Source organism: Tenrec ecaudatus, chromosome 9, assembly GCF_050624435.1.
Source record: "Tenrec ecaudatus isolate mTenEca1 chromosome 9, mTenEca1.hap1, whole genome shotgun sequence".
NCBI lineage: Eukaryota > Metazoa > Chordata > Mammalia > Afrosoricida > Tenrecidae > Tenrec > Tenrec ecaudatus.
The window spans coordinates 87,774,273-87,798,524 of record NC_134538.1 but is presented as its reverse complement, the minus strand read 5'-3'; the positions used below and the strand labels follow the sequence as shown (position 1 = coordinate 87,798,524).

General features: G+C 40.9%; 1 protein-coding gene and 1 non-coding gene across 3 annotated transcripts in view; both read left to right on the top strand.

Annotated features, from left to right (window-relative positions):
- Positions 1–22,923, top strand: part of ITGB8 (integrin subunit beta 8) — a 95,200-nt gene extending 72,277 nt beyond the window's left edge. Inside the window, exons 9-15 of one of the 2 annotated variants that reach the window (XM_075558323.1) lie at positions 849–983; positions 5,755–6,160; positions 11,412–11,637; positions 13,976–14,082; positions 17,136–17,299; positions 17,398–17,507; positions 17,593–22,923. In XM_075558323.1, the coding sequence (XP_075414438.1) occupies positions 849–983; positions 5,755–6,160; positions 11,412–11,637; positions 13,976–14,082; positions 17,136–17,299; positions 17,398–17,507; positions 17,593–17,650 (1,206 nt within the window). In that variant the 3' untranslated portion in view covers positions 17,651–22,923. Of the gene's footprint in view, positions 1–848; positions 984–5,754; positions 6,161–11,411; positions 11,638–13,975; positions 14,083–17,135; positions 17,300–17,397 lie in introns of both variants that reach the window. The other variant, XM_075558324.1, reaches the window with a different exon arrangement.
- Positions 18,656–18,785, top strand: LOC142457565 (small nucleolar RNA SNORA3/SNORA45 family). Its single transcript, XR_012786278.1, has one exon. It is a non-coding gene; the product is annotated as a small nucleolar RNA SNORA3/SNORA45 family (small nucleolar RNA).
- Positions 22,924–24,252: the final 1,329 nt, after the last annotated feature.

Below are 24,252 nucleotides of genomic sequence, written 5' to 3'. Positions count from 1 at the left end.
TTCATTGTATGAAGTCTTTCCTTCTCCCTTGCCATACTCCTGCTGCTGCTGTTACTATGGCCTGCAGAGCCCAACCCCTGCAAACTCCACGAGCGTCAGGATAGAACCTGCTCCAGAAGCATTCCAGTAACAGACTTTTCCAAAGCAGATCTTCCAAAGTGCCTCTGAGTGGACTTCAACCTCTGGACTTTCAGTTAGCAGCCATGCGCATTAACCATCTACCCAAACCTGGGACTACTCTGACCGCCATTCCATTACGAACATGGCAGTGTTGTATCCCATTGGACATTTCTATTGGTTTGGAGAAATTATTCTGTTAAGTGATTCAGGTATACTTAGTTTCTTGCAAGATTTAAAAACAAAAAACTATGGCTCTCTTTGTCCCAAATAATCTAAGTATAACTCAGGAATTTAACAGAAATATAAGGTGTACTTTCATAATTTTAATTTTGTTAGAGGCATATGCCGTACCTTATGCTGTCAAGATTCCCGCTTTTTAGTGATACATATGTTATCAGTGTTTTATTATACCTGCCACAACGCTTAAGTCTTACTGAAGGTTAAAGTGAAATTTAAAATGATTACTTTCATAACACTGGACAAATGAAAAATACTTTTGGACTTGCTAAAGTACATAGTCATGGAAATAAGTGCAAAGAGAGGACAAGTTAAGTGAAGAGAATCGACACTTCGGCATTTCTGATGTATTTGAAATGTAATAGGTGATATTGTATTTACCCTTTCTGTAGAAAACTAAAAGTAGCATTATTTATACATGTGATTCTTTTTTTGTTATTTACATTTGAAACCACTTCAGTAAGTAATTTTTCAAATTGATGTTTTTGCAGAAACTCATTTCAGAAGTAAAAGTTCAGCTGGAAAACCAGGTCCGAGGCGTCTCTTTTACCATTACTGCCATCTGTCCAGATGGGGCCCGAAAGCCAGGCGTGGACGGTTGCAAGAATGTGACCCACGGTGACGAAGTACGCTGTGTGCACTTTTCCATATTTTCAGATTAAGTTGTTTGGTGTCAAACCAATCTGGAAAACACTGCTCACCACTGGTTTTCCAAGCATCTTACTTAGACTTCAAAATAAGTTTCTTTGTCTCTTCTGAAAATTCCTACTTGCTTTAGTGCCTGGACTCTTTCTCAGCTCTCTCGGTAAGATAAATAGTGCTCTGCATAGTCCAGCCCATCCCTTACTTAGTCAGAGTTTCTTTCAACTTGGTGGCTTAAAGGTAGATTCTCGCCCTCCCTGGACAAAATCCCAGTTTGATTCCTGGCTAGTTTCCCTCTCCGCAGCCACCACTTAGCTACCTCTGGAGGCTGTGTGTTGCTGTGATGCGGAGCAGGCTGCAGCAGAGATTCCAGACTAAGACGAGCCGGGACGGAAGGTCAGGCAGTGCTCTTCGGAAAACTAGCCCCGAAAAAGGCCTACGATCCCCAAGGCCAGAGCTCATTGTGAACAGATTGACGCGAGTCTGAGACCAACTGGAGGGCAGCTAACGCACACACGGATGTCACAGTCCAGCTTCAGAGACCGCACGCCTCAAACATGCCAGTCAGGATAATGAGTACAGCTGTTGGTTTCACATCCGAAAATGCTTAACGTGACCAGAAAATTTTAAATAATCGCCTGAAATGAGGGGGGAGTGGGAGTAAGTGAGTAGTTGATGTAGGTGAAAAATTCCAAAATCTTCCGTTTGTGTTTGTCCCCATACACTCATAATGGCCTAGCAAAATATAACAAAATGTTTTAGGTACAAGAAAACAGGTAGTGGCCTTGTTTAATTTTGAAGGGAGGTGATTGAAAAGAGAGCCCCAGGTTATAGAAATTTCAGGAAAATAGAACTAGAGAAGCGAGACATTCTCTCAGAGTGAATAAACACCCACAGGATGCTTTTAAAGTGATTCTTCCTGGCAAAGTGAGTTTTGCGAGTCATTTACAACCTGGGCATCACTGCCTTCTTGTTTTGTTGTTGTTTTACATCATTTGATTGGGAGCTCTTACGGATATTGTAACAATTTGTAATTCAATGAGATCAAGCATCGTACAATTGCTGCCACCATTTTCAAATGTTTTCAAAACATTTTCTTCTTGGACTCTTTGATATCAGCTCCCCTTTATCCCCTCCCTCCTCCATCCCACCCCCAGGATACCCTTTTATACACACACACACACACACACACACATACACATATATAGATTGCCATAACTTACACCATCCAATGTATCCGTTCACCTACAATTCTGTTATTTTTTTTCCCCTCAGTTCCCCTTTACCCCCCTTTCTCCAAACTCCCTTCCTGTACCCTGAGGAAAGCATTATTCCATTACTGTTTCTGAAGAATCTATCTTCAGAACTATCTTAATTATACAAATAAAAAGACACAGATCTCATAAGACTGGTGAGGTAAAACTAAGACCGTCATAGTAAGGGGAGGAAATATTAAGGAGCAGAGGATAGTGATGTGTTTCATCGGTGCTGTGCTGCACCCTGGATCTAGCCTCCCCTCCAGTGGCCCTCGGTGAGGGACTTTCCCGTGGTCTGACAGGTGGGTGCTGGGCCACACTCGGTCTATCCCCCTCACGTCAATTTGATCGCTGTTTTTGTACTTCTGATACCTGTTCGCGTCAGCCCCTCAAGATCACACAGGCTGGCTTTAAAGTGAAGAGTAGATTTCTAGTTGCTTTCTTCCGCCTCTGAAGTTACATGGTATTATTACTATTTTTTCTATGCGGTTCTGTAAAGGGGAAAAATAACGTTGTTGAAAGATTCTAAATCTGAGCTGAAAGAAAGTCCTCTGTTCTCTTTCATTAGAATGCATGTTTGCCGCTTGGGAAGTTGAGCTTGGTGAGTGATGTACTTGTGCGTTAGGTAGCACAGTAGTTAAGCTCCAGGCTCCCAACCTAAAGCTCGGCAGTTTTAACCCATCATCCGCTTTGCAGGAGAAGGATGGAGCAGTCTACTTTCATTAAGAAATATACATATCCTTGAAAACCCTATAGCAGCGGTTCTCAACCTGTGGGTTGCGACCCCTTTGGGGGTTGAACAACCCTTTCACAGAGGTTGCCTAAGACCATCTGAAAACACAAATATTCCACAATATATAATTACATATAGTTTTGTGATTGATCACTATGCTTTAATTATGTTTAATTATGCTCAATTTGTAACAATGAAAATGCATCCTGCATATCAGGTATTCACATGATGATTCATAACACTAGCAAAGTCACAGTGATGAAGGAGCAACGAAAATAATGCTATGGTTGGGGGTCACCCCAACCTGAGGAGCTGCATGAAAGGGCATGGCTTTCGGAGGGTGGAGGACCACGAGGACAGTTCTCCTCTGTCCTATTGGACCATCATTAGTGAACGTCAACTCAAGAAGAGTGAGCGTGACACTTTATAAACACACACACACACACACACACCTGTTCTTCAGCAAGCTGTGTGTTTTAAAAAATAATTATTATAAGTAGCTAATTCAAAAAACTTCTCTATAATCACTTGCTGTATTTCTTCCAAAAGACATCATATATCAAAATACACATTTGATTTCCATTAAATATAGAGAAAACGTTGTACTAGGAGGAAGTGAGCTAAAAGTCTCTTTAGATTTATTCTCTTACAAGTAATTATTCTTTTCAAAATTGCATTTGAGCAGAATTTTTTTCCTTCATTCTTATACGTTTTTACTTTTTTTTGGTCTCCATTCCTTTCCCTCCCGCTGCCCCCCACCTTCAACCATAAACAGTCTCACTCTCAGGAATAGACATATGGGCTTTTATTTATATAAACTCGAGTTTTACTCTACTTTTAATATTGACCATGACCACACTATCCTACACATCTGTTAATTCTTGACATTCTTGAAACCAAAAGAATTTAGAATGCAATGGCATCTGTATTTATTTTAATATTACAAAATTATTTCTAATTCTTAATGGACATATATATAATTTATAGGACCATAGTATGCATGTTAAAGAAACATGCGTTCCTAAAAGGATAAATCTATCTGTATTGGAAGAAGCAAGGCCAGAATGTTCTTTAGAGATAATTTTTGTTTATATTATAAAACTTTTATTTATCAAAACCCTATATTGCAAGACTTTGCATTACATACTTTAGACGGAAGAGACTAGTCCATGGAGAAGGACATCATGTTTGGTAAAGTGGAGAGGCAATGGAAAAGAAGAAGGTCCTCAATGAGGTGGATTGACAGAGTGGCTGAATCACTGGGCTTCAGCTTAAGAATAATTATGAGGATGACACAGGACCATGCACTGTTTAGTTCTATTGTGCACAGGGTCACTATGGGCCGGAGCTGATATGATGGCACCTAACAGCCACCACCATGTGTGTGTATATGCACACGTGTGTGTATATTATATATATATATACACAGATAACATGGAGGGTTAAATAAATCAATAAAACATTCTTTTCCAAAGGCCCCAAAGACAGTAAGATTGATTAACAAATACAGATCAACGCTAAACCAATATTTTGTTGCCCAACAACAGAAGGGGGGAATTTTGACAGGAGAAAGAAATGACAAATACATGAAACAAACTAGTTTTGACCAGCCTAACACTTTAGTTCTAGACTAACATCTCTCACCAAGGCAAATGTCAGGCCCCTGAGGAAGAGAGATGTTTTAGGTCTCAGAAAGAGAGTCCCAATGCTTGCATCCTTTCTTAATATCGAAAGAGGCTACGATCTTCTTCCATTGTCTCTTGTTTAAAGCAAAAGATGACTAGGGAACTCTACCTGAACCTCTAGAAAGCACAAACAAGATAAGTATTGTTCATTGGGAATCTCCTCTGGGGCTGTTAACTAATAGAGGAGCAGCCCTTGACTGCAGTTTATTTAGATTTATGTCTAGTAATGCCTGTTGCATAATCTCAGAATAGTAGGACTGGACCCCAACATTCTCTCTTAAGTTTGCTAGGAAATCAAGCCAAGACATGAATTAACCATAAATGGTGAAGTAGGCTCTTCAAATAAACTTTCACCCCCCAAGTTCATTTAAAAGTACATTATAATTACCAATCATTCCCTCCTCTAACTCCCTAGTTCAGTGGTTCTCAACCTTCCTAAAGCTGCGACCCTTTAACACAGTTCCTCATGTGGTGGTGACCCCCAAGCATAAAATGATTTTCATTGATGCTTCATAACAATAATTTTGCTACTGTTATGAATCAGGCAACCCCTGTGAAAGGGTCCTTCAATCCCAAAAAGGGTCACAACCCACAGGTTGAGAACCGCTGCTCTAGTTCATTCCTGAGAAAATGAATGACATTAAAAGGATATCAATGCTTCTATGAAAGGAATTGCATTGCATATGTAATTTATAAATATTGGTAATTCCTCTAGGAAGACACATTGTCACTTTAAAATATTAACAGATGTATTATTGCAAAGGTGATATAGTGGTACTCATTGGGCTATTAACCTCAAGGTCAGCTGTTCAAAACTACCATTAGCTCCTTGGGAAAAAGATGAGGCTTTGTACTCCCATAAAGAGTTAGAGCCTGGGAACCCCACAGAGACTATTCTCCCCTGTTGCCAGCATCATTTTGACTTGGGATTGATTCAATGGAAAAGAGTGCATATTTGTTTTGTTTTCTTGGCCAGAGGGTGGGGGGTGGGAGTGGGGAGGGTGGGGGGTGAGTTCTTATTGGAGATTTAAAACCTCATCAAGGCATGTAAAGTACATTCCCTTTCTCTCTTTAAACTTAGGTTCTTTTCAATATAACGGTCACAATGGAAACATGTGACGTCACCGGAGGAAAAAGCTTTGCAATTATCAAGCCTATCGGTTTCAACGAGACCACTACAGTTCACATCCACAGAAACTGCACCTGCCGGTGCGATGACAGCAGGGAGCCTGCAGGGACGTGTGTCGAGGAAACGCTTTTGGACGCTGCTAACTGTCTCCAGTGTGAGGACAGTACGTGCCATTCGGACGGAGGTCCGTCTCCTGAGAGCTGCAAGTCGCACAAGGATCAGCCTGTGTGCAGCGGTCGGGGCGTTTGTGCTTGTGGAAGGTGTTTCTGTCACGAAACCAAGCTGGGAAAAGTATATGGGGAATACTGCGAAAAGGATGACTTTTCTTGCCCGTATCACCAAGGTCATCTATGCGCTGGTGAGTGAGCGTGTGTGCACGCAGTGCTTTGCGGTGGTTGTTGTTGTTGTTTCCCCCACTGTGCTTAGTTGTGAAAATGTAAAAAAAAAATAGCACATTTTCAATTTTCACATTTTATACATGTCGTTTTACCCGTCACAATTATACTAGCATCTGTGCTATCTTTACATCACAGCTGCACCATTAGCAACGCTGCATCTAAATTCATTACTCAGGATTTGAGAGTCCATGAAATGACGTTAAATAGGAGCATGGTAAATGAGCTCTAGCACTTCATTTTTTTAGAGGAAACACGGACACAATAAAGAGCAACAAAAACACTTGTTCCGCCTGTGCATTCTTTGACTGCGGAACGGCAGCTCCTGGAAAGGGAACTGCTGATCCTGACGATAGGTTTTTGGTTTTTTTCTTAATCCGTGTGTTTTTCTAGAAGGATCTGGTTCATTGTGATAAACGCTCTTTGCCTCCTGTTGCTCAGGGTTGGGATTCCTTTCAGGATGATGGAAAATGAGTTGCTGAAAACATTCTTCTCATTCCTTGGAACATAAGGTTTAATGCCCTGTTTTATATGGTATTGTCAGTCTGCATGATCCCAGCCTTGCAGTCCAGGTTTGAAACACTGCCAGTCGCAGAATTGTCAAAAGACAGTATTCTTCGAGTGCAGACGAGTTTATTAAGTAATCTGGGAGATCAGTGCCTGAGGCCACACACCGTGTAAGTGAAAAATGAAATAAAATAAAGTCTACTTACTTTTAGGTCAATTAGGCTTACTGCCACCTAGAGGTTAAATTCCAGAAAAACTGCAACATTTGAAGATTAATACAAAATATTATTTTTAATGAAATCAATGAACTCGAGCCCTGGTGATGTAGAGAGTTAAGCATCAGGTTGCTAGCTGCAGAACTGACCTTGGGAACCCACCAGCATCTCTGGGGGAGAAAGATGAGCTGTCTGTTTCTATAAAGACATGTACAGTCTTTGAGCCCCGTTGTCCTGTCTGGCCACTGAGTCAGAATGCACTCAACAGCAGTGGGTGAGAATGGGATTTCGCAGTCCCCACGACTCTGGGATAACCTTTCTGTCGGCAGTGAGTTATTGTGAAAATGGCTTTGCAGATTTTTACATATACTCATCAATATTGATCTAAATAGTTGGATTTAGATGGTTATTCTGTGGCTACGCATTGGAGTTCGAGCCGCAACATGCACAGTTTGAAACCACCAGCTAACTCTGCTGGGGAAAGGTGGGGTTTTCTACTCCTATAAAAAGTTTCAGGAACACAGAGCTTGCTGCACCCCCGCTGTGCCGGGCAGCAGAGGGAGGAAGCCCTAGCTGAGCTAGCTAATAAACTCCTTTTGCCACTTTTGCATCTCAAAAAAAAAAAAGTTTCAGTCCCTGCCCTGCAGGGCTGCTGTGAATGACATCAGCTTCATGGCAGTAAGTTTTTTGTTTGTTTGTTTGCTTATTTGTTTGTTTTATGGAAGGTGGCAAACTTCTAAGAACAAATGGTGTATCTTAGGTAAACTTAACAATGGGGCCTATATCACACATACTTGAGTGTATGGCAAGCTGTCTTATTCTATTTTATATCTTTTTTTTTTTGAAAACAGTCTCCAGTGACAGCTGGAAACCTTACTTTATTGGTGGTGATAAGGAATACAGAGTGCCTGAAAGCATATAGTATAGACATACCTCAGTGGTATGTTCATGGAAAGTGGAATGAAACAATAATGGAATTTGTCTACAGTAGCATTATTTGATTTTGAAATATTATAGAAATTACCAAGATGTGAAACAGAGTCATGATGCAACACGTGCTTGTGGGAAAATGGTGCAGATAGTTCAATGCAGGGTTTCCACGAACACTGATTTGTATAAAACATGGTATGAAGGACCTTCAAAAATTTGTGGAAATGGAATTAAAAGACAATAGATGTTTTTTTGCAATCTTTTTGAAGCCCCTTCATAGCTGTGAAGCATCATAAAAGGAGGCATGCCTGTACTTGAAACTTAACTTTGTGGTAGTCCCTGGGGGCTGCCACATGATGATAATAGCAACAGCAGGCATTAACTTTTATTGAGCAATTACACATTCCTGGGACTGTTGTCAGCATTTTATGCCTGTTCTCTGTACTGTGAAGTGAGCCCTCTGTGGTCTCTGGACTTTTATATGCATTATTAGTAGTGGAAGGTCTGCAGCTGTGTAAAGCACACCTCTTCAGTGATCATATGTCCAGGAGTGTTTAGGTGACCACTCCATCCTCTTTTGCTGCCAGTTTAGTGATTAGGATTCAGAGTGAAAATTGTTGTGACCACCTTGTCCCATCATTTGCAAACCATAGTGATAGTGATTACATATGCACATTTTTGCTGAATCTTTGGATTAGAAGAGTTCTTAGAACCATCTATTATTTTCAGCTATGAATTGTTTTTTTTTTGTTTTTTTTCCTTTTTTTTCTTTTTTTTAAAATCTTTTTATTGGGGCTCATAAGGCTCTTATCAGCATCTGTACATACATCAATTGAGCAAAGCACCCTTATACATTCGTTGCACTCGTCACTCTCATAATTCACCTTCCACTTGGGTTCCTGGAATCAGCTCGGTTTCCCTTTTTTTCCCCCCATCCCCCTCCCTCCCTGATCCCACCCCTGGTCCCTGATAGTTTATAAATAATTATTATATCTTATCTTACACTCCCCGGTGTCTCCCCTCACCCGCCTCCCCCTTGCCAATCTCCCAGAGAGGAGGTTACACATAGATCTCCGAGATCGGTTCTCCCTTTCTACATGTCCTTCCCTCCTGGTGTCGCCACTCCCACCGCTGGTGTTGAGGGGTTCGTCTGTCCTAAATTCCCTGTGCCTCCAGATCCCCACTGCACTGCTGTACATCCTCTGGTATAACCAGGTCCACAAGGCAAGGTAGGATTGGGGTCATGATGATTGGGAGGGGAGGAAGCGTTCAGGAATTAGAGGAAGGTTTTGAGTTTCATTGTTACTACACTGAACCCTGAGTGGCCCATCTCCTCCTCACTACCCCTCTGGAAGGGGTGTCCAGCTGTCTATAGGTGGGCATTGGGTCCCCATCATGCACTCCCCCTCTTTCATGGTGATGTGATTCTCACCACCACCCCACCTTTGATGTTGGAGACCTGGTCTCCTCTGTCCTTCATGGTCACCTATGTTGGAGTGCTGCTTCTGTGTGGGCTCGGTTGCTTCTGTGTGGGCTCGGTTGCTTCTGGGCTAGATGGCCGCTTGTTTGCTTTCAGGCCTTTAAGTCCCCAGACGCTATATCTCTCAGTAGCCGGGCACCATCCACCTCCTTCACCACACTTGCTTATGCACACTTTTGTCTTCAGCCATTATGTGAGGAAGGTGATCACACAATGATTGCTTTTGTTCCTTTGTATCTGCTACATGGTCCATTCAACACCTTGTATTCGCTTAGGCCGTGTGCTTCTTCTCTGTGGGCTTTGTTGCTTCTGAGCTAGATGGCCGCTTATTTGCCTTCAAGCCTTTAAGACCCCAGACGCTATATCTTTTTTTGATAGCCGGGCACCATCAGTTTTCTTCACCACATTTGCTTACACACACAGCTGTCTTCAGTGATCATGTCGGGAAGATGGGTATCCTGCAATGGCTGCTTAGCAGGGCGAGGTGCTATTGTATTGGGGGATTCTATTTTATATCATTATATATAAGATATTATGTAAAATATATTTTTAAAATACAGAGAATAATATTTATCCAAAACATTTATTCAGCTGTATCTGGTATCATCAGTTGATTGGATAAGTAATCTTATAACAAATTAGTAATTGTTTGCTAAAATTGTTCAGTGAAATTTGAAATACACCAAGAATCCCACTGTTTATAGTGAAACGTCCTCCAAATCAAGGTGCTGGCCCTTCCATGTGACTGCAGTACTACTGACCCTCAGGCAGCTGAGAATCGGCTTTGAGTGTTTTATGACTAAGTGACAGACTGTAATACTGACCCACATTTTTCTTCAGTGATTTCCTCTGGAAATCAAACTCACAGACTGACAGGTCAGCTGGCTGGACTCCAGCACAGAGGGCTGGAAGATGTTTGTAAGGGCTGGGTGACCCTGACTTTATCCTTTAGTAAATGGAGCTGATTCCACAGAATGCTTCCCCTGTGAAGTGTCCAGCCCTAAAGGGAAGGCTGGAGAGACTGAGAGAAAGAGGGGGACAGAAAGGGGGAAGACATGGAGGAAGGGAGGGAAACAGAGAGGGTAGCATGACTCTGGCCAAATAAACTTGGCAAACACTAAAGAATCCTGGAAAAGATTTCCCTTTTGGATGATTTATTTATTTGTTTGTTTGTTTGTTTATCTATCTATCTATTGATTTATTTGCATGAGCATATTCAGTGTTGGACACTTCCTAGTCTAAAATCAATTCAATGATGCTGTGAACCCAATTGAACCTGTCTTTTCACAACTTGTTGTCCACAGAAGCATCCCTCCCCTCGGCCACCCCGATTTCTCTTTTCCATTTGGCTCCTAGTCACAGTTCGCTGCAAGGAAACCTTGGGGGTTGTGGGTTATGTGTGGAGCTGCTCACTGGAAGGTTAGCGCTTGAAGCCTGCCAGCCACTCTGCGGAGGAAAGATGCGGCTGTCTGCTCCGTGAAGATTTGTAGCCTTGGAAACCCTACAGAGGGTCACTTGGAGTTGAAGTCAACACAGAAGCGGTGGGCTGGCAGCTCTCTGCATACATTATCCATGCCAACCTACTAACCTATTAAATATCGCACTGCACACCTGAAGAGACTTGTTCAACTTCACAGGAAACGTTTTCTTTAAACACGACACTAACAAAAGTGGACTGCATGGTCCTTCAAAGTTATCCCAGGCCTTAACAATCACAAAAGACTTAAATTACCCAAAGAGTCAATTATGGAAGCTATTAACTGCCGTCCCTATTCTCCTAATTTCAAGTGAGGCCGTTAATTACTCCAGCCTTTGTGCCTTCCTTAAACGTGTGTGTTTTACATGTGAAACTAGGGCAGAGTGGTGTCCAAGTAGCCAGGCAGCGACCACAGCAGGGTTCATCCTTGTCAACACTACATAATCTCATCAGGAGACGATCTCCGTTAGAACGGCTTTGACTGCAGACAGTCATTCACTGCGTTGTCAGCGTTTTCATGGAGACAAGGGGGAATGCGTGCTGGGAAGCACTTCACAAAGGCAGCAGGTGCATATAATTTAGGTCCTGGCGTGTCTCTGTTGCAGGTCACGGGGAGTGTGAGGCTGGCAGATGTCAGTGCGACAGTGGCTGGGAAGGAGATTGGTGCCAGTGCCCGTCACCATCAGTCCAACACTGCACTAACGCCAAGGGCCACGTGTGCAGCGGGAGAGGCACCTGTGTGTGTGGCAGGTGCGAGTGCACGGATCCCACGAGCATCGGGCGTTTCTGTGAACACTGCCCCACCTGCAACACAGCCTGCGATGAGAACTGGTATGTTGGCTCTCCGCCACACCTGTGTGAAGGGCACACCTGTCGTAGCTCTGACGGCCCCTTGTGCTCTGCGTTTGAAACTTTGGAAGTTGCTGGATCTTTGTCTCCAGATAAGGTCTATCATCAAGCTAAGAAAGAACTGAACGGAGCTTTGGAGAATTAGGAGACAGGTTTTAACCATTGGCCACTAGATGATGATGAGAGAATCAAAATGTTCGAAGCAGTCACTGCCTTCAGTTTCTGGGAGACACTCTTTACAGTTAGGGGCTGCCATCGGCCCCACTGACAAGGAGCTCACTTTGCGTTCCAGGCAAGGAGCTGCCATCGCTGTGCCTCAGAGCCCTCGTGGGAAAATTGAGGATGAAAATGCCTCCTTTCAGGTCTGCGAAATAACTAGATAACCCGCTTCATACTATTTTTACACAAAGTAATCATTCTGGGTTTTACTTTTATACTGTAAAGAACGACGGCTTCCATTAAGCTCTCTAGGCACAAGTGATATAAACATGAAAGGCCCTATGTTAAGTAATGACATTATCTGGTGCCAAAAATGGATTTCGTGTCAGTAACAGCCTGTAATCTGCTGAGATAAAGATCACCACTCTAAGCATCATTGTCCCTTCCTATTTGTGCAATTCAAGCTTTAAAAAGCATCCGATTCGTAGCTCGAGTAATTTCTTTTTTTCCTTTTTCTGTTTTAAAATTTATATATCAATTTCCCCATCATCCCAGTTAATACTGTGGTATTAACTAGTGATTTTTCCCATCTAGCTAGTGATTTTCCCTTCTTTTCCCTCTCGCCCACGTTCACTATCAAAAGATGTTCTTTCTGTGTGTAAACCTTTCCTTGACTTTTATAAAAGTGGTCTCATTTAATATTTTTCCTTTTGTGATTAACTAGCTTCACTCAGCATAATGGTCTCCAGGCCCATCCATGTTTGGGAGTGGTTCTCACATCCACCCAGTAGTCTGTAATGTCACAGAGGATCTCATTGTGTGTCTGTTCCATGGTGTATTCATCCACTCTCCAGTCGATGGGCATTTAGGTTGTTCCCATCTTTTTTTCTATTGTGCCTAGTGCTGTATGAGCATGGGTGTGCATCTATCTATTGGTGGTGAGGCTTACTGCTCTAGGATATATACCTAGTAGTAAGACTGCTGGGTCATATGGTATTTAGATTTCCAACTTTTGAAGGAAATATTACACTGTTTTCCAAGGCGGCTTTACATTTTGCAATCCCATTAGCAATAGATTCAGGGTTCCAGTCGCTCCACACCCTCCCCAGGATTTATTATTTTATGTCATTACTATTACTTCTGTGGGAGAGGATATCTCATTGTTTCGATTTGCACCTCTCTCATGGATAATGATCATGAGCATTTCTTTTTCTGTTTATTGACTTCTTGAATGTGAATAAAATATTTCTTCTTCTCCATTGCCCATTTTTAATAGGATTTATTCTATTTTTTCTTGTTGAGATATTAAAGTATTCTATAAACTTTACAGATTTTTCCAATAGGTTATTGGCATAAATTTTGTTTTCCCAATCTGTGAGTAAGTTATATTTTCCCTCTTTGGCGAGATCTTTTGAGGTGTCGAGGTGTTTCATTCTTAGGATAGGCCCATCCTCTAATTTGCTTTCTGTTGTCCAGTAGTGTAATTTGAGTTACGGTGGATAGTGTGTTTATGACATGTTTAGGTCCCTTGTATTTGTCCTTATTTTTTATCTTTGAATCTTTGATGATCTTCATAGCTTAAGTTTTAAAATTAGGTCTTTGATCCATCTTGGGTTCATTTTTGTATATGATTGGGATGAGTCTTGTTTCACTTTTCTGCAAATGGATATCCAGTTTTTCCTGAGTCATTCAAAACTTATATTTAATAATATTTTAATTAGTTTGAAGTATAGCAAAATAATATTTTAATTAGTTTGAAGTATAGCACTAAGACCTAATCATGTGGCTGTTTCTAATCAACCTGTCCAAAGTTTGAATTGTCTACCATGGTTTGATTCTTCCAGTAGCAGTATAATATTAATATTCTAAAACACATATATAATTAGCAAGTTAATTTATGGTAAGAGTATTTTATTTGTTTCCTTGATATTTTCTTTTTAATACAGTGAACTCATTGTTTTGATCTTCAATATTATCAAAATGTGTTATGCTGCTAAAATGTACCTGTGCCGTGCCGTTAGACTCACATGCAATAACACACAAATGGCACAGCCTGCTTTCCTAAAGCAGTATTTGTTCATTTCTCTCCAAAAATATAGGCTACAATTTTTTCAATTAATAAGTGCTTTTTGCATTTCCGCCCCCAACCCCACCTCTCCAGGAACTGTGTGCCGTGCCTTCACCCTCACAACCTCTCTCAAGCGCCGCTCGAGCAGTGTCCAGCCTCCTGTGCTCGCGCTGAGCAGTTGTCTACAGACCAAACATCAGGTGAACCAGAGCTTAATCACCCAAGCCCCGCAGAGGAAAAGTAGTAGATCCAGTTAGACAGAGGGTACCCCAAGGGGCTCATAATTAATCATTCTGAAAAGTGGACGAGATGCCTCAGTTTCTTATATCCCCTAGAAATGGTACTCTGTATCTTCAAGTATGCTGTCCGTAACTTGACTGAGTTGTTAAGTCTTCCCTCTGAATTATGGATCTAAATCCCCATGTCTTTTGCTTCCATGCAAGGACACCCCAATAGATGGACTAGAGAGGCCTCAGGAAACCAGGAGTATGAAATCCCCAGGTCAAGCCATTCCATCATTACAGACAAGTCAATAGAGCCTACATGTGTTTCAAGATCTGACATTCCATCATGAAACCAGCATTTGCTGTCACATGTCAATTGAAGGCAAAAGACTAAGTAACACAGTCTGCTATTGGAAAATTCTACTTTCCTATTTTGATATAAATACACTTTAGGGATGAATGGTTATAAATAAGACACGGTGGAAACGGTATAGAACTTTTAGTCTAAAAACTTTGGCTTAAAGAATTTCCCTTAACAATATTACTTAAGAAGTACTTGGCTTCTTATAAAGAGTTTGGAAGATCACTTTTCCTCATCTATTGAATTCATCATTTTTGTAAAGCCACTTACCACTGAATGGATGACAACGCATGATGGTCACATGTGTGTTAGAGGAGACGTGTAGTCTACATGGGCTTTAATGACTACTTTTAGGGAAATCGTTCACCAGATGTTGCTTCGTTGATGCTCTGTGGTGGACTCAGAACCTCAAAGTTTCAAACTTTTTCGTTGGCAGCATCACCAAGAGAAAGAGAACTGTCCCCAAACCAAAGGGGAGTGTGTGAGAATAAACGAGTCGGTGAACGCGAAAGAAGTAGCCAAATGATCAGGGGACATAGAATTGGCAGACACACGTGACTCCTATGCTCACAGACCACTTTTAGACAAAGTTCACCCAAAAAGCCAACACTACACGTTCCCGTGGGACGTTGAATAATACCTGAATGGGAAATCATTAAAAGCATGCCTACCCCTACTATGGCATGTCTCTCCTCCAACCTTAGGAGTGATTCCAGCTCTTAGGTGGACTGTGCAGAAGAGTAAACATGTCTGAAAGTTGCATTTCTTGTTTCTTTGTCTCCACACTGGCCTTCAGCCCTCCTGATTCGGCCTCTGGGAGGAACCCCATGTGCAGGCAGCTGGAGAGCTGCAGCAGCCTCCCCTGAAGGCTAAGTGCCTTTCTAAGCAGTAGGCCCTTACTGCCAACATGCCATTCATTGTGCTAAGTAAACAAGCCTACTCTGACTTAAGTAGATGACAAAAAGTGTTTTCTTAAAGGCCCTTGCCTGGCCTGCACTAAGAAGAGAGGCACAAATGAGAGGTAAATGTTTAGCCATTGCTAACAACATTAAAAATATGCACAGATTTGGGCCCAGAAAGTGTCCTCTATCCCAATCCATTAGAAATATTTTGAAGATGTATCAGTAGCTAGGGAGCTCCTGCCCCTCTCCCTCCCCCTCTTCATCACTATGATGCAAGAAGAGGACAAGGCCCTTATTAACCGCCTGCATCTTCCATCCACTCACTCTCCAAGGGCATTCTTTCGGTCTTTCTGCAACTACCAGGCTAGAAGCCAGAAAGTGGGATCATGCCACGTGTCTCCTGTGAGGATCTACTTTAGGTGATTGAGTAGTTTTAAGTCAGCCAAGGGAAAACGACGCATCAGCTAGGACGCAAGGAGTATGTGTCAGTGTTGGAACTTCATGGTCCCTGTGGAAGCAGTCTCAGATTCTCCTTGCAGGTGATCTAGGAAGCCATGTACAGGCAGCGGGTGTTTCCATTCCAGTGTCCACCCATCAGCCATCCCCTGCACCTTGCTTTCAAGAAACCTTATCCCCGACCAAAAGCCCAACTTGACTCTCTTACGTCTTTCCCCCTGGGGATGATTTCTTGGCCCTGTCGCTGTTTGGGGCTTATGTGACAGCACCATTGGCCATGGTCAAACGACATGCCACATGAGAGATGGAGCTGCCCCTCCCTAAGGAACTCGTTAAGGAGAACTTTTCACATTCAGGGGAAGTCCCAAAGGTCTGGGAATTGGTAGAGAAACACATGACTCTTCCGGCCAGGAGGTGGTTTCTGTGAGCCTGAAGCAGCTGAGTTCTGCAGACACGAGCAGTTTGCAGCCAGGCTCCATTTAGAGGAGGAGGTGCCTCTAGCAAGAGGGCCCTGCAGGCTTTCCAGCTAGTGTTGGCCGGAAGGCTGGAGCTGAAAGAGAAGCACCCCCCTCCTCTTCACACAGCCTTTCCCAGTGATTTGTTCTTGAGAGGAGACCAAGTGGGGTTTTTCAAAAGAAAAATAGGTTTGGTTAATCGGCAAATAAAAGTAAGTTAATAAAAATTGAAGGGATTTGTGTTCCTCTCCCCAAGTTGAACATTCCTCGATCCTGGAGTGGCCGTCTCTAATAATGATGGAAATGTACGCACGCAGTCATGTCAGATGCTATGTTTACTCATCTATTAGAGTAGTACTGGTGTTAGCCTCTGCAGATGTTTACTTAATTTTCCATTACTGATGTACAACAAGTGAAGAGAACATAACAAAAAAAGCACATGCTAGCATCCAGAGCTGTTAGAAAAAAATAATAAATCCCCTTCTCCATTTAGTGCTCAGCAATGCACGTAATGAAAACAGTTCCTCTGTCGTGAATCAAGTTACATTTGATAAAGGGATTTGTGCATATTACAGTTGCTGCCATTCTAAAAATCAGGCTGAAGAGAGATAATCTTATCAAATACCTTCATGATGGCTATTCTCCTAGGGAGAGCCTTCCATTGAAAATGTTTTAATAATAAATGTACAATTAAAATTACAGCATTCACTTTCTGAATCAACCGAAGTGGCAGTCCCCTGCATTGAAAATATTGATTTTCAAATATTTCTTTTCATATTAGTTGCGATGGTGACTATGGTTTACTTGTGTGCTGATTCCAATTTTTAATCCATTCGTATGTTTACTTCATTACAGAATGTTTCTCTAGCCCAAGCTACTTGAAGATATTTTTCATCATCTTTATAGTAACATTCTTGATTGGCTTGCTAAAGGTCCTCATTATTAGACAGGTGATACTGCAGTGGAATAGCCATCAAATTAAGTCCTCGGCAGATTATAGAGGGCCAATCTCAAAAAAGGTAAGTGAAGTTAAGAAAAAAGATTTGCTATAAGTATGCTCTGGTCTAGTTTTAAGACTTAGGTCCTTAATTAATAATAACATTTCTTCCCCATCTAGGATAAGTTGATTCTGCATAGTGTTTGCACAAGAGCTGTAACCTACCAGCGTGAGAAGCCTGAAGAAATAAAAATAGATTTCAGCAAACTAAATCCTCATGAAACTTTCAGGTGCAACTACTAAAGAAGATTTTTTTAAAAATACTTTGTGAGAAACTGGATTTTTACTAATTGCTCCTAAAATATATAATTTTAGAAGTCACAGGAGGAGCCAAGATGGTCAAGGTCAGGCCAGTTGCTGGTTGCCAACTTGAATGAACACTGACCGCATCTCATCTTCACGTGACTTCCAGAGCTGCTGAAATTTTCAGAGAAAAATGTGTCTTACTACTGTCTGAGACTAGTGTCGTTGTAGCACTTTACTGTGATATATAACTTATTTAGATCTGCATAGAATGTAGAGCATCTGAAGAGCACTGATTTCACTTTACAGGCACCCGCCATTCCTGCTTCCTAGAGAGACGGTGTTGTGAGAAGGTCCGCATTGTGTCACTACAAGGGTACAATATTTCCTGCACTGAACATGTGGATGACAGTCAATTATGCTCACTTTGCCAAACGCTTCAGCAGTCGGCAACGCACAGACAAGTCAAGCTAGATAATTAAATGGGGAGCGTTTGACACACTCAAGAGGTGAACAGAATCTTAGTCTCACAGCGAGGGATATTGCTTTTGAACCTGTAGTTTTATGCATGTGTGTTTATGTGGGATTTTCTTCTGTTTTTCATAAGATGGATACTAAATCCAGCCTTCTTTCCTCTTTATACTTTCTGTTCATTTGCTGTTTCTTACAGGATGTTTATATGTGTCACAGATGACTGGACTCAATAAGTGCTAAGTTACTACTGCCATAAAAAGCCTATAATACAAAGTCACTTTACTAGAATGCTGTTGGTGAAAGCTGAATTTTGAATAAGGGACTCTGTAATGTAGCACCACACCTGCAGTTTCATTGTCTGAGGATGTGGAAGTTTGTATCTTCTCACCTGGGAAACTGGATAGATTATTAACCAGTTCACGTAGCAAATCAGTGCATCGGAATCCACAAGACGTGCAGAACCTGTGCCATCAAGCAAAGTCACACACTTTGGAAGGAATGTTCTTAGATTTTTCACTCAAATGTCAGCATTTTTCTAATTAAAAGCTATGTAATGTGTTTCCCCTTCAATGCAGCCTGATAATATGTCCCTCATTTACCCCATCTCACCAGAATCCGTAACAGTATGAAACTGAGGATGGTACAAGATACTAGCTACTTTTCCGAGACTAGAGTCACATCCTGACACAACTCTTGTCTTGGTGTGCTAGAGTCCTCGGAGAGGACCTGCTGGCCTTGATTCACTGGTGGGGCGAACAGTGCCTTCACTAGTGCCCTGGTCAGAAACATGCTCTGCCAGCACCAGGCTCCTGGGAGGTGGGAATGGTGGGCATCTTGCTTTGTGCCTGTCAGTATTGGAACCTGGTGTGATACAAGTCCATTTCTTTCTTCTAAAAAAAAAAAAAGATACTAGCTACTTCAACCATGTGGTTAGTCAGAGAACTGAGGCTCAGAAAGTTCAGATGGATTCTCCACAAACACCAACCTGGTCAGTGGCAGCCTTAGAAAAGCACATCAATCTAGAACAGTGTGCATTGCACAATATCATGCTACCTCTTGGACCTTCAAAACCTTCAGTTGGACAAGTATTTTCAAATGGAATTTACTGATATCTGAAGTACATGAGCATTTGAAATTTTCAGAACAAAGTAGAAAAGAGTCTTTCCAGCTGAATAGTCCATCACCCACGTCCAGGCTTTTATGAGAGGCAGGACCATGGCCTGGCACCACTCCAGGGCAGTTACTCACATCTTAGCTGTTGACCAGCATCACCAGGACTTTCCATGGAGGGGTGCAGTAGGACTGAAGTGTAGCACTCTGAACAGAAGCAGGAAGTTTCTGAGTCTTATTCAGTGGAAAGTCTTTCCCGTGACTCCATCTGTGTGGACAGAGTAGATCTGACATCAGGCACCACCAGGAAGAGGCTGGGTGCCCTAGAGAGCAGTGCCTACGGTAACAATGGAATTTATTCAAAATCTTCTCCTGCCCTAGATTTGCTGTCTTGCAGCACTTGTGCAGGTCAAAGAGCTAGGAAATTTGCATTTTAATGAAGACTCGCACCCACTCCATATTCTACCATAAAGAGGAGCGAAAAGCTTGTAGGAATATGTTCTGGAGCCAACAAACAGAAAAATGCCCCTTGCCAAGCAGTTATAAATCTGAATTGAACAGCATCTCCGTGGTGAACCGAGAGGGGACAATGCTGTGATTCTGTACCGTGGCCCAGGATAAGGCAGAAATCCCGTTTGCAGCCTGCCTGTCACACATCACAGCATCTCCTTTAGAAAGTAAAACTAAAGGCAGGCCTGAGAACCTCAGTAAAAGGGAAAATGAGGAGCTAGCCAGTCATTGAAATGCTCACAGTTTCAAAAATGAGCATTACAATGTTTGTAAAATAACTTTTATTCAAAAGAGCATAAAATAATGAAACCCTGAGAAATCAAGGTGTTAGATTTCAACACCACGTTCGTTTGCACTAGCTTCGCCAGGGGGTGGGGGTAAGGCTGGTACTTAAAAAATCACATTCCCTGATACGCAGTTCAGAGTTAGATTGTGATGGTAGATATGTCTGTCATGCCTTGTGCTTTTCTTTTTACTTAGAGGTCTAATTATTAAAGACTTTAGTGCTTTTATTTTACTTGAATCATTAATGTTTTCCTGTGTAATGGTTTTGTAAGATGAAAATTAATATTGGCCTAGTTAGAATTAATTTAAAAAAGGGGGAAACAGGGTATTCTTAGGTTACATAATGTATGTAAATAGAGCCTGTTTGAACTAATATTGCAAGAGGAGGCTTTTGCGATTCATGGATATCAAGTACAATGAATGGAATTTTAAATTGCTAACAAAATTAAGAACTTGAATAACACTTTTAGTAGGCAGTATTTTTTGTGCCCTGAGATATATAATGATATAGAAATGTGTCAAATATACACTACAATGTAGCTAAACATTTTATTTCTCTGGCTACATATTTATACTTCAGCACATGTGGAGTTATAAATATTTACATAATCTTTGGGAATTATTAATACTTATTGGGCCATAGACATTCACAAGAAGACTCAAAAGTCCACTAGGGATCTGGTTATATCATAAGTGTTCATCTTTGATTTGCAAAAATGTTACACCCCCTCCCTAAAAATATCTAATGTTAAACCAAAAATGTTTTAAATTAGGGAATACCTTATATGCAAATATGTCAGTTCACCAAAGTATAAATTCCAAACACTTTTATAATGTCTACTTAATCCCTACCGAAGATACCTATATGTATGACAGCAGGCAACATGAAATATGGCTTTCTTAGGCTAAAAGTTTCTCTCCTGTAGTTATGTTTTCCTTTAATTTCTCACGGTACTCGTTGGACTCAGTAAGATTTGCTGTGAACATTCCTTTTTTACATTTGTGTATCCCAAGAGACTGCCCTAAAGCTTCAAGCTCAATAAGCCAAATTGTGAAAAAGAATTGAATGTAAGGGTCTGAGGGAGTTGCTTATTTTCAAACATCGTTCGTTAATGCTAAGCCTCGTTTGACTGGGCTCCTGAACAAAGACAAACCAAGGACTTTTACATCCTCACCACTATTAGAATTTCTTTCCATCTTGAACAGCTGAGATGAATAAGAAAGTCTCAAGTGAAATTCAGCTTCTTGGGTATTCGTTTTATCGTGTGCATATTTGTGCCTCGTGCATTTTATTTTATTCTTAATATTTAATTTAAGACTATTCTTTATCAGTACTGACCTTAATAACTATAAAGTTGCAAACTGATATACGTTTTCAAAGAAATATGAAACTAGCATTTTTAAAAATTATTTCTCCTTTATGAATTTTTATTACATATGTATTATGTGAACTTAATTATCCATACCCATATTCATAGTTCACTGATTCCAAGACACCCTTTTCAGTTTAACATCTCTGAAATTGTGATCTACCTTGCAATTGTTGGCATCTTAACTGAGATCTGTAAAGTTTCGCATGAATTAATAGTACACTAATTCAACTGTAGACCCATGGACATAGACATGGGGGTATTTCTTATAAATATTTGAGAATTCATTTATGACAACAGGTGAAGCCAATTTTCAGTGCAGCTAACTCACGAACAATGCAAAACGGGGCCTGGCAGTCACATGAGCTCAGCTCCTGCTGATTCGGGTTATCAAAGCTCTTTCCACTCCTGTTGACACTTAAGCTAAGGGCTATGGTTTTAGCAAACCTTAAGTTAACCAACAGGAATAGATCATTTCTAGCACTATTTTTTTTCACAAGGTTTTATTCTTTCCATTCCTTCCTAAGGAGCTCTTTTATATGATCATCTCACTTTTAAAGAGAAAAACTGGAAACAAAATTGCAGAAAACCATCATAATTAGATATCACAGCATCTTATCTATTTTATGTGGACGACAGGAGAAAATTGTACAACCAATCTGTGCTGTGGAAAACAGCTTTTCTCTCGGATCCTTCTACTTCATTTTACTTTTCTATGACTTCTGTTCTCTCATTTGAGTTTCTCTTGACTAATTTATTTCCTTTCGATCTTACGTAATGGCTGTCATAATGCATATTTAAATTTTTTACATATGTGATAATATTATTCAACCACCTGGACAGCTGTTAATGAAATATCTGAGAGTAAAAACACTACTCTTTTATCTACCTGGAATACTTTTTTGCATAAAATTTACCTTAGTATGCTAACTTTGTTAATCAGGTTTGTAGCCTCCACAATCAATTTTTGAACGTGAAAATATCTCACAATAAATGTACCATTGAAATCTGTATGGATGGAAAATATGTGAGTTGTGTAAAATAAATTTTGACTTTACACAGTTCCACAGATATTCGAGATTCTGATTAAAAATACAGACCAATATATAGATTATATTAAGAAGAGTACGTATAAAATATTTTCATCTAAATTATACAAATAAATAAATTTGTGCATACTACTATTGAAATTCATTTTGAGCACATTTACCAAACATTTATGATCATTTGGCATTCACCTGTTACTTCTTTAAAGTTTTTTAAAACTTCTGCAAAATGAATAAATGTTTTGAAATGATCCACCACATAACTTCATTTTGTTTCATGTACTTCATTTGTAAAAATAAATTTATTAAGTGGTTTTTTTAATTAAAATATTTTAATATAAAATAGCTCTTAAAAAGTACCAAATGATCATTAAACAGATTTCTTATTTCAGGCTTTGAAGTGTACATAAAGTTAAATTACCTTAAATAATATGAAAAAAATTGATGAATATGATCATTTCAAATAACATACTATGAACCTGTTCCTATAACTCTTGACTACTAACTTCTGTTTGATGTATTTATTAAAGAGCTGACACTGTAGTTTGTTGTGAGATGTTTATTTTTCTAACAGAGCTTATAACAGTTATGACAAAGCATTTAATTAATGCATCATTCTGTTTAAAAGTAGGTGTTAATATGAAATGCAGCGTTTTGAAATAAAAATGGAAAGATTAAAGAGTGCTCAGAATGCTTCTTTCTTTGAACACTGTGCTACACTGAGACAAGGTAGTACAGAGACTGAATTCCCCCACCCCCGTGTTCCAAGCTTGAATGGTTTGGAGGGCTCTCCCCAGGCCCACACCTGGTGGCTCCATCACACTCACACCCAGTTACCTTTCCACTGTGGCACATTGTGGCATATGACAGGGAACCAAACCAAACTCACTGCCATCTACCCCTGTGAGTTTCTCAGACATTCATTCTTACAGAGAGAGAGCTTCGCCTGACTCCCATTTCAAACTGCTAATCTTGCAGATAGCAGCTAGACAACTAAATCGCCCACAAGGCCACGAGGGTTCCTGGCATAAGACAAGAAGTAGCCTATGTCATTGACTGACACAGCGGGCTCAGGCTTAGGAACCATTGTGAGCATGGCGCAGGACCGGGCAAGATTTCGTTCTGTTGTAGATAGCGTCCCTAGGGGTCAGAACCGACTGGGTGGCACCTAACAATGACAACGAGGCCATTTCAACTCCATCTTCCCCTTGCATGAGTCATGTGATGCTCTAGTTCCTCACCCTTACCCTGCAGCATTCAGCATTTGGCCAGCTCAGCCTGGACACAGGACCAAGAGTAGACCAGACACTTCTGACCTGCAGGGGAGCCGACCCAGAAGCCTTTGAAAATTTTTAATGTATAAGAAAGAGCTTTATTTTCCTCCTGCCCTAGACAGCAGAGAAGGGGGGAAGGGAGACTCCGGATAGGGCAAGATATGACAAAATAACGAGGTATAAATTATCAAGGGCACATGAGGGAGGGGGGAAAGGGGAGGGAGGGGAAAAAAAAGAGGACCTGATGCAAAGGGCTTAAGTGGAGAGCAAATGCCTTGAGAATGATTGGGGCAGGGAATGTATGGATGTGCTTTATACAATTGATGTATGTATATGTATGAACTGTGATAAGAATTGTATGAGCCCCAATAAATTGTTAAAAAAAAAGAAAGAGCTTTATATCAAGAAGAAATTATATATCGATGAAAACATCACAGCCCAGGCCAACTCGTCCATAAGTCCGAATTTGAACACTTGTGCACAAATCCAACTATCATTACGCCTCCCATATGGACTCAATTCCTGGCATTCTCCACCTCCTTTCATGAATAGTCATAATGTCCTCCTACCTACATTCCCTTAGACACTTCTCCTGGTTCTTCAGGACGTGCTCTGCATTTTCAGGTCCCTTCCTGTCTCCCTTTGCAACATACATCTCTATCA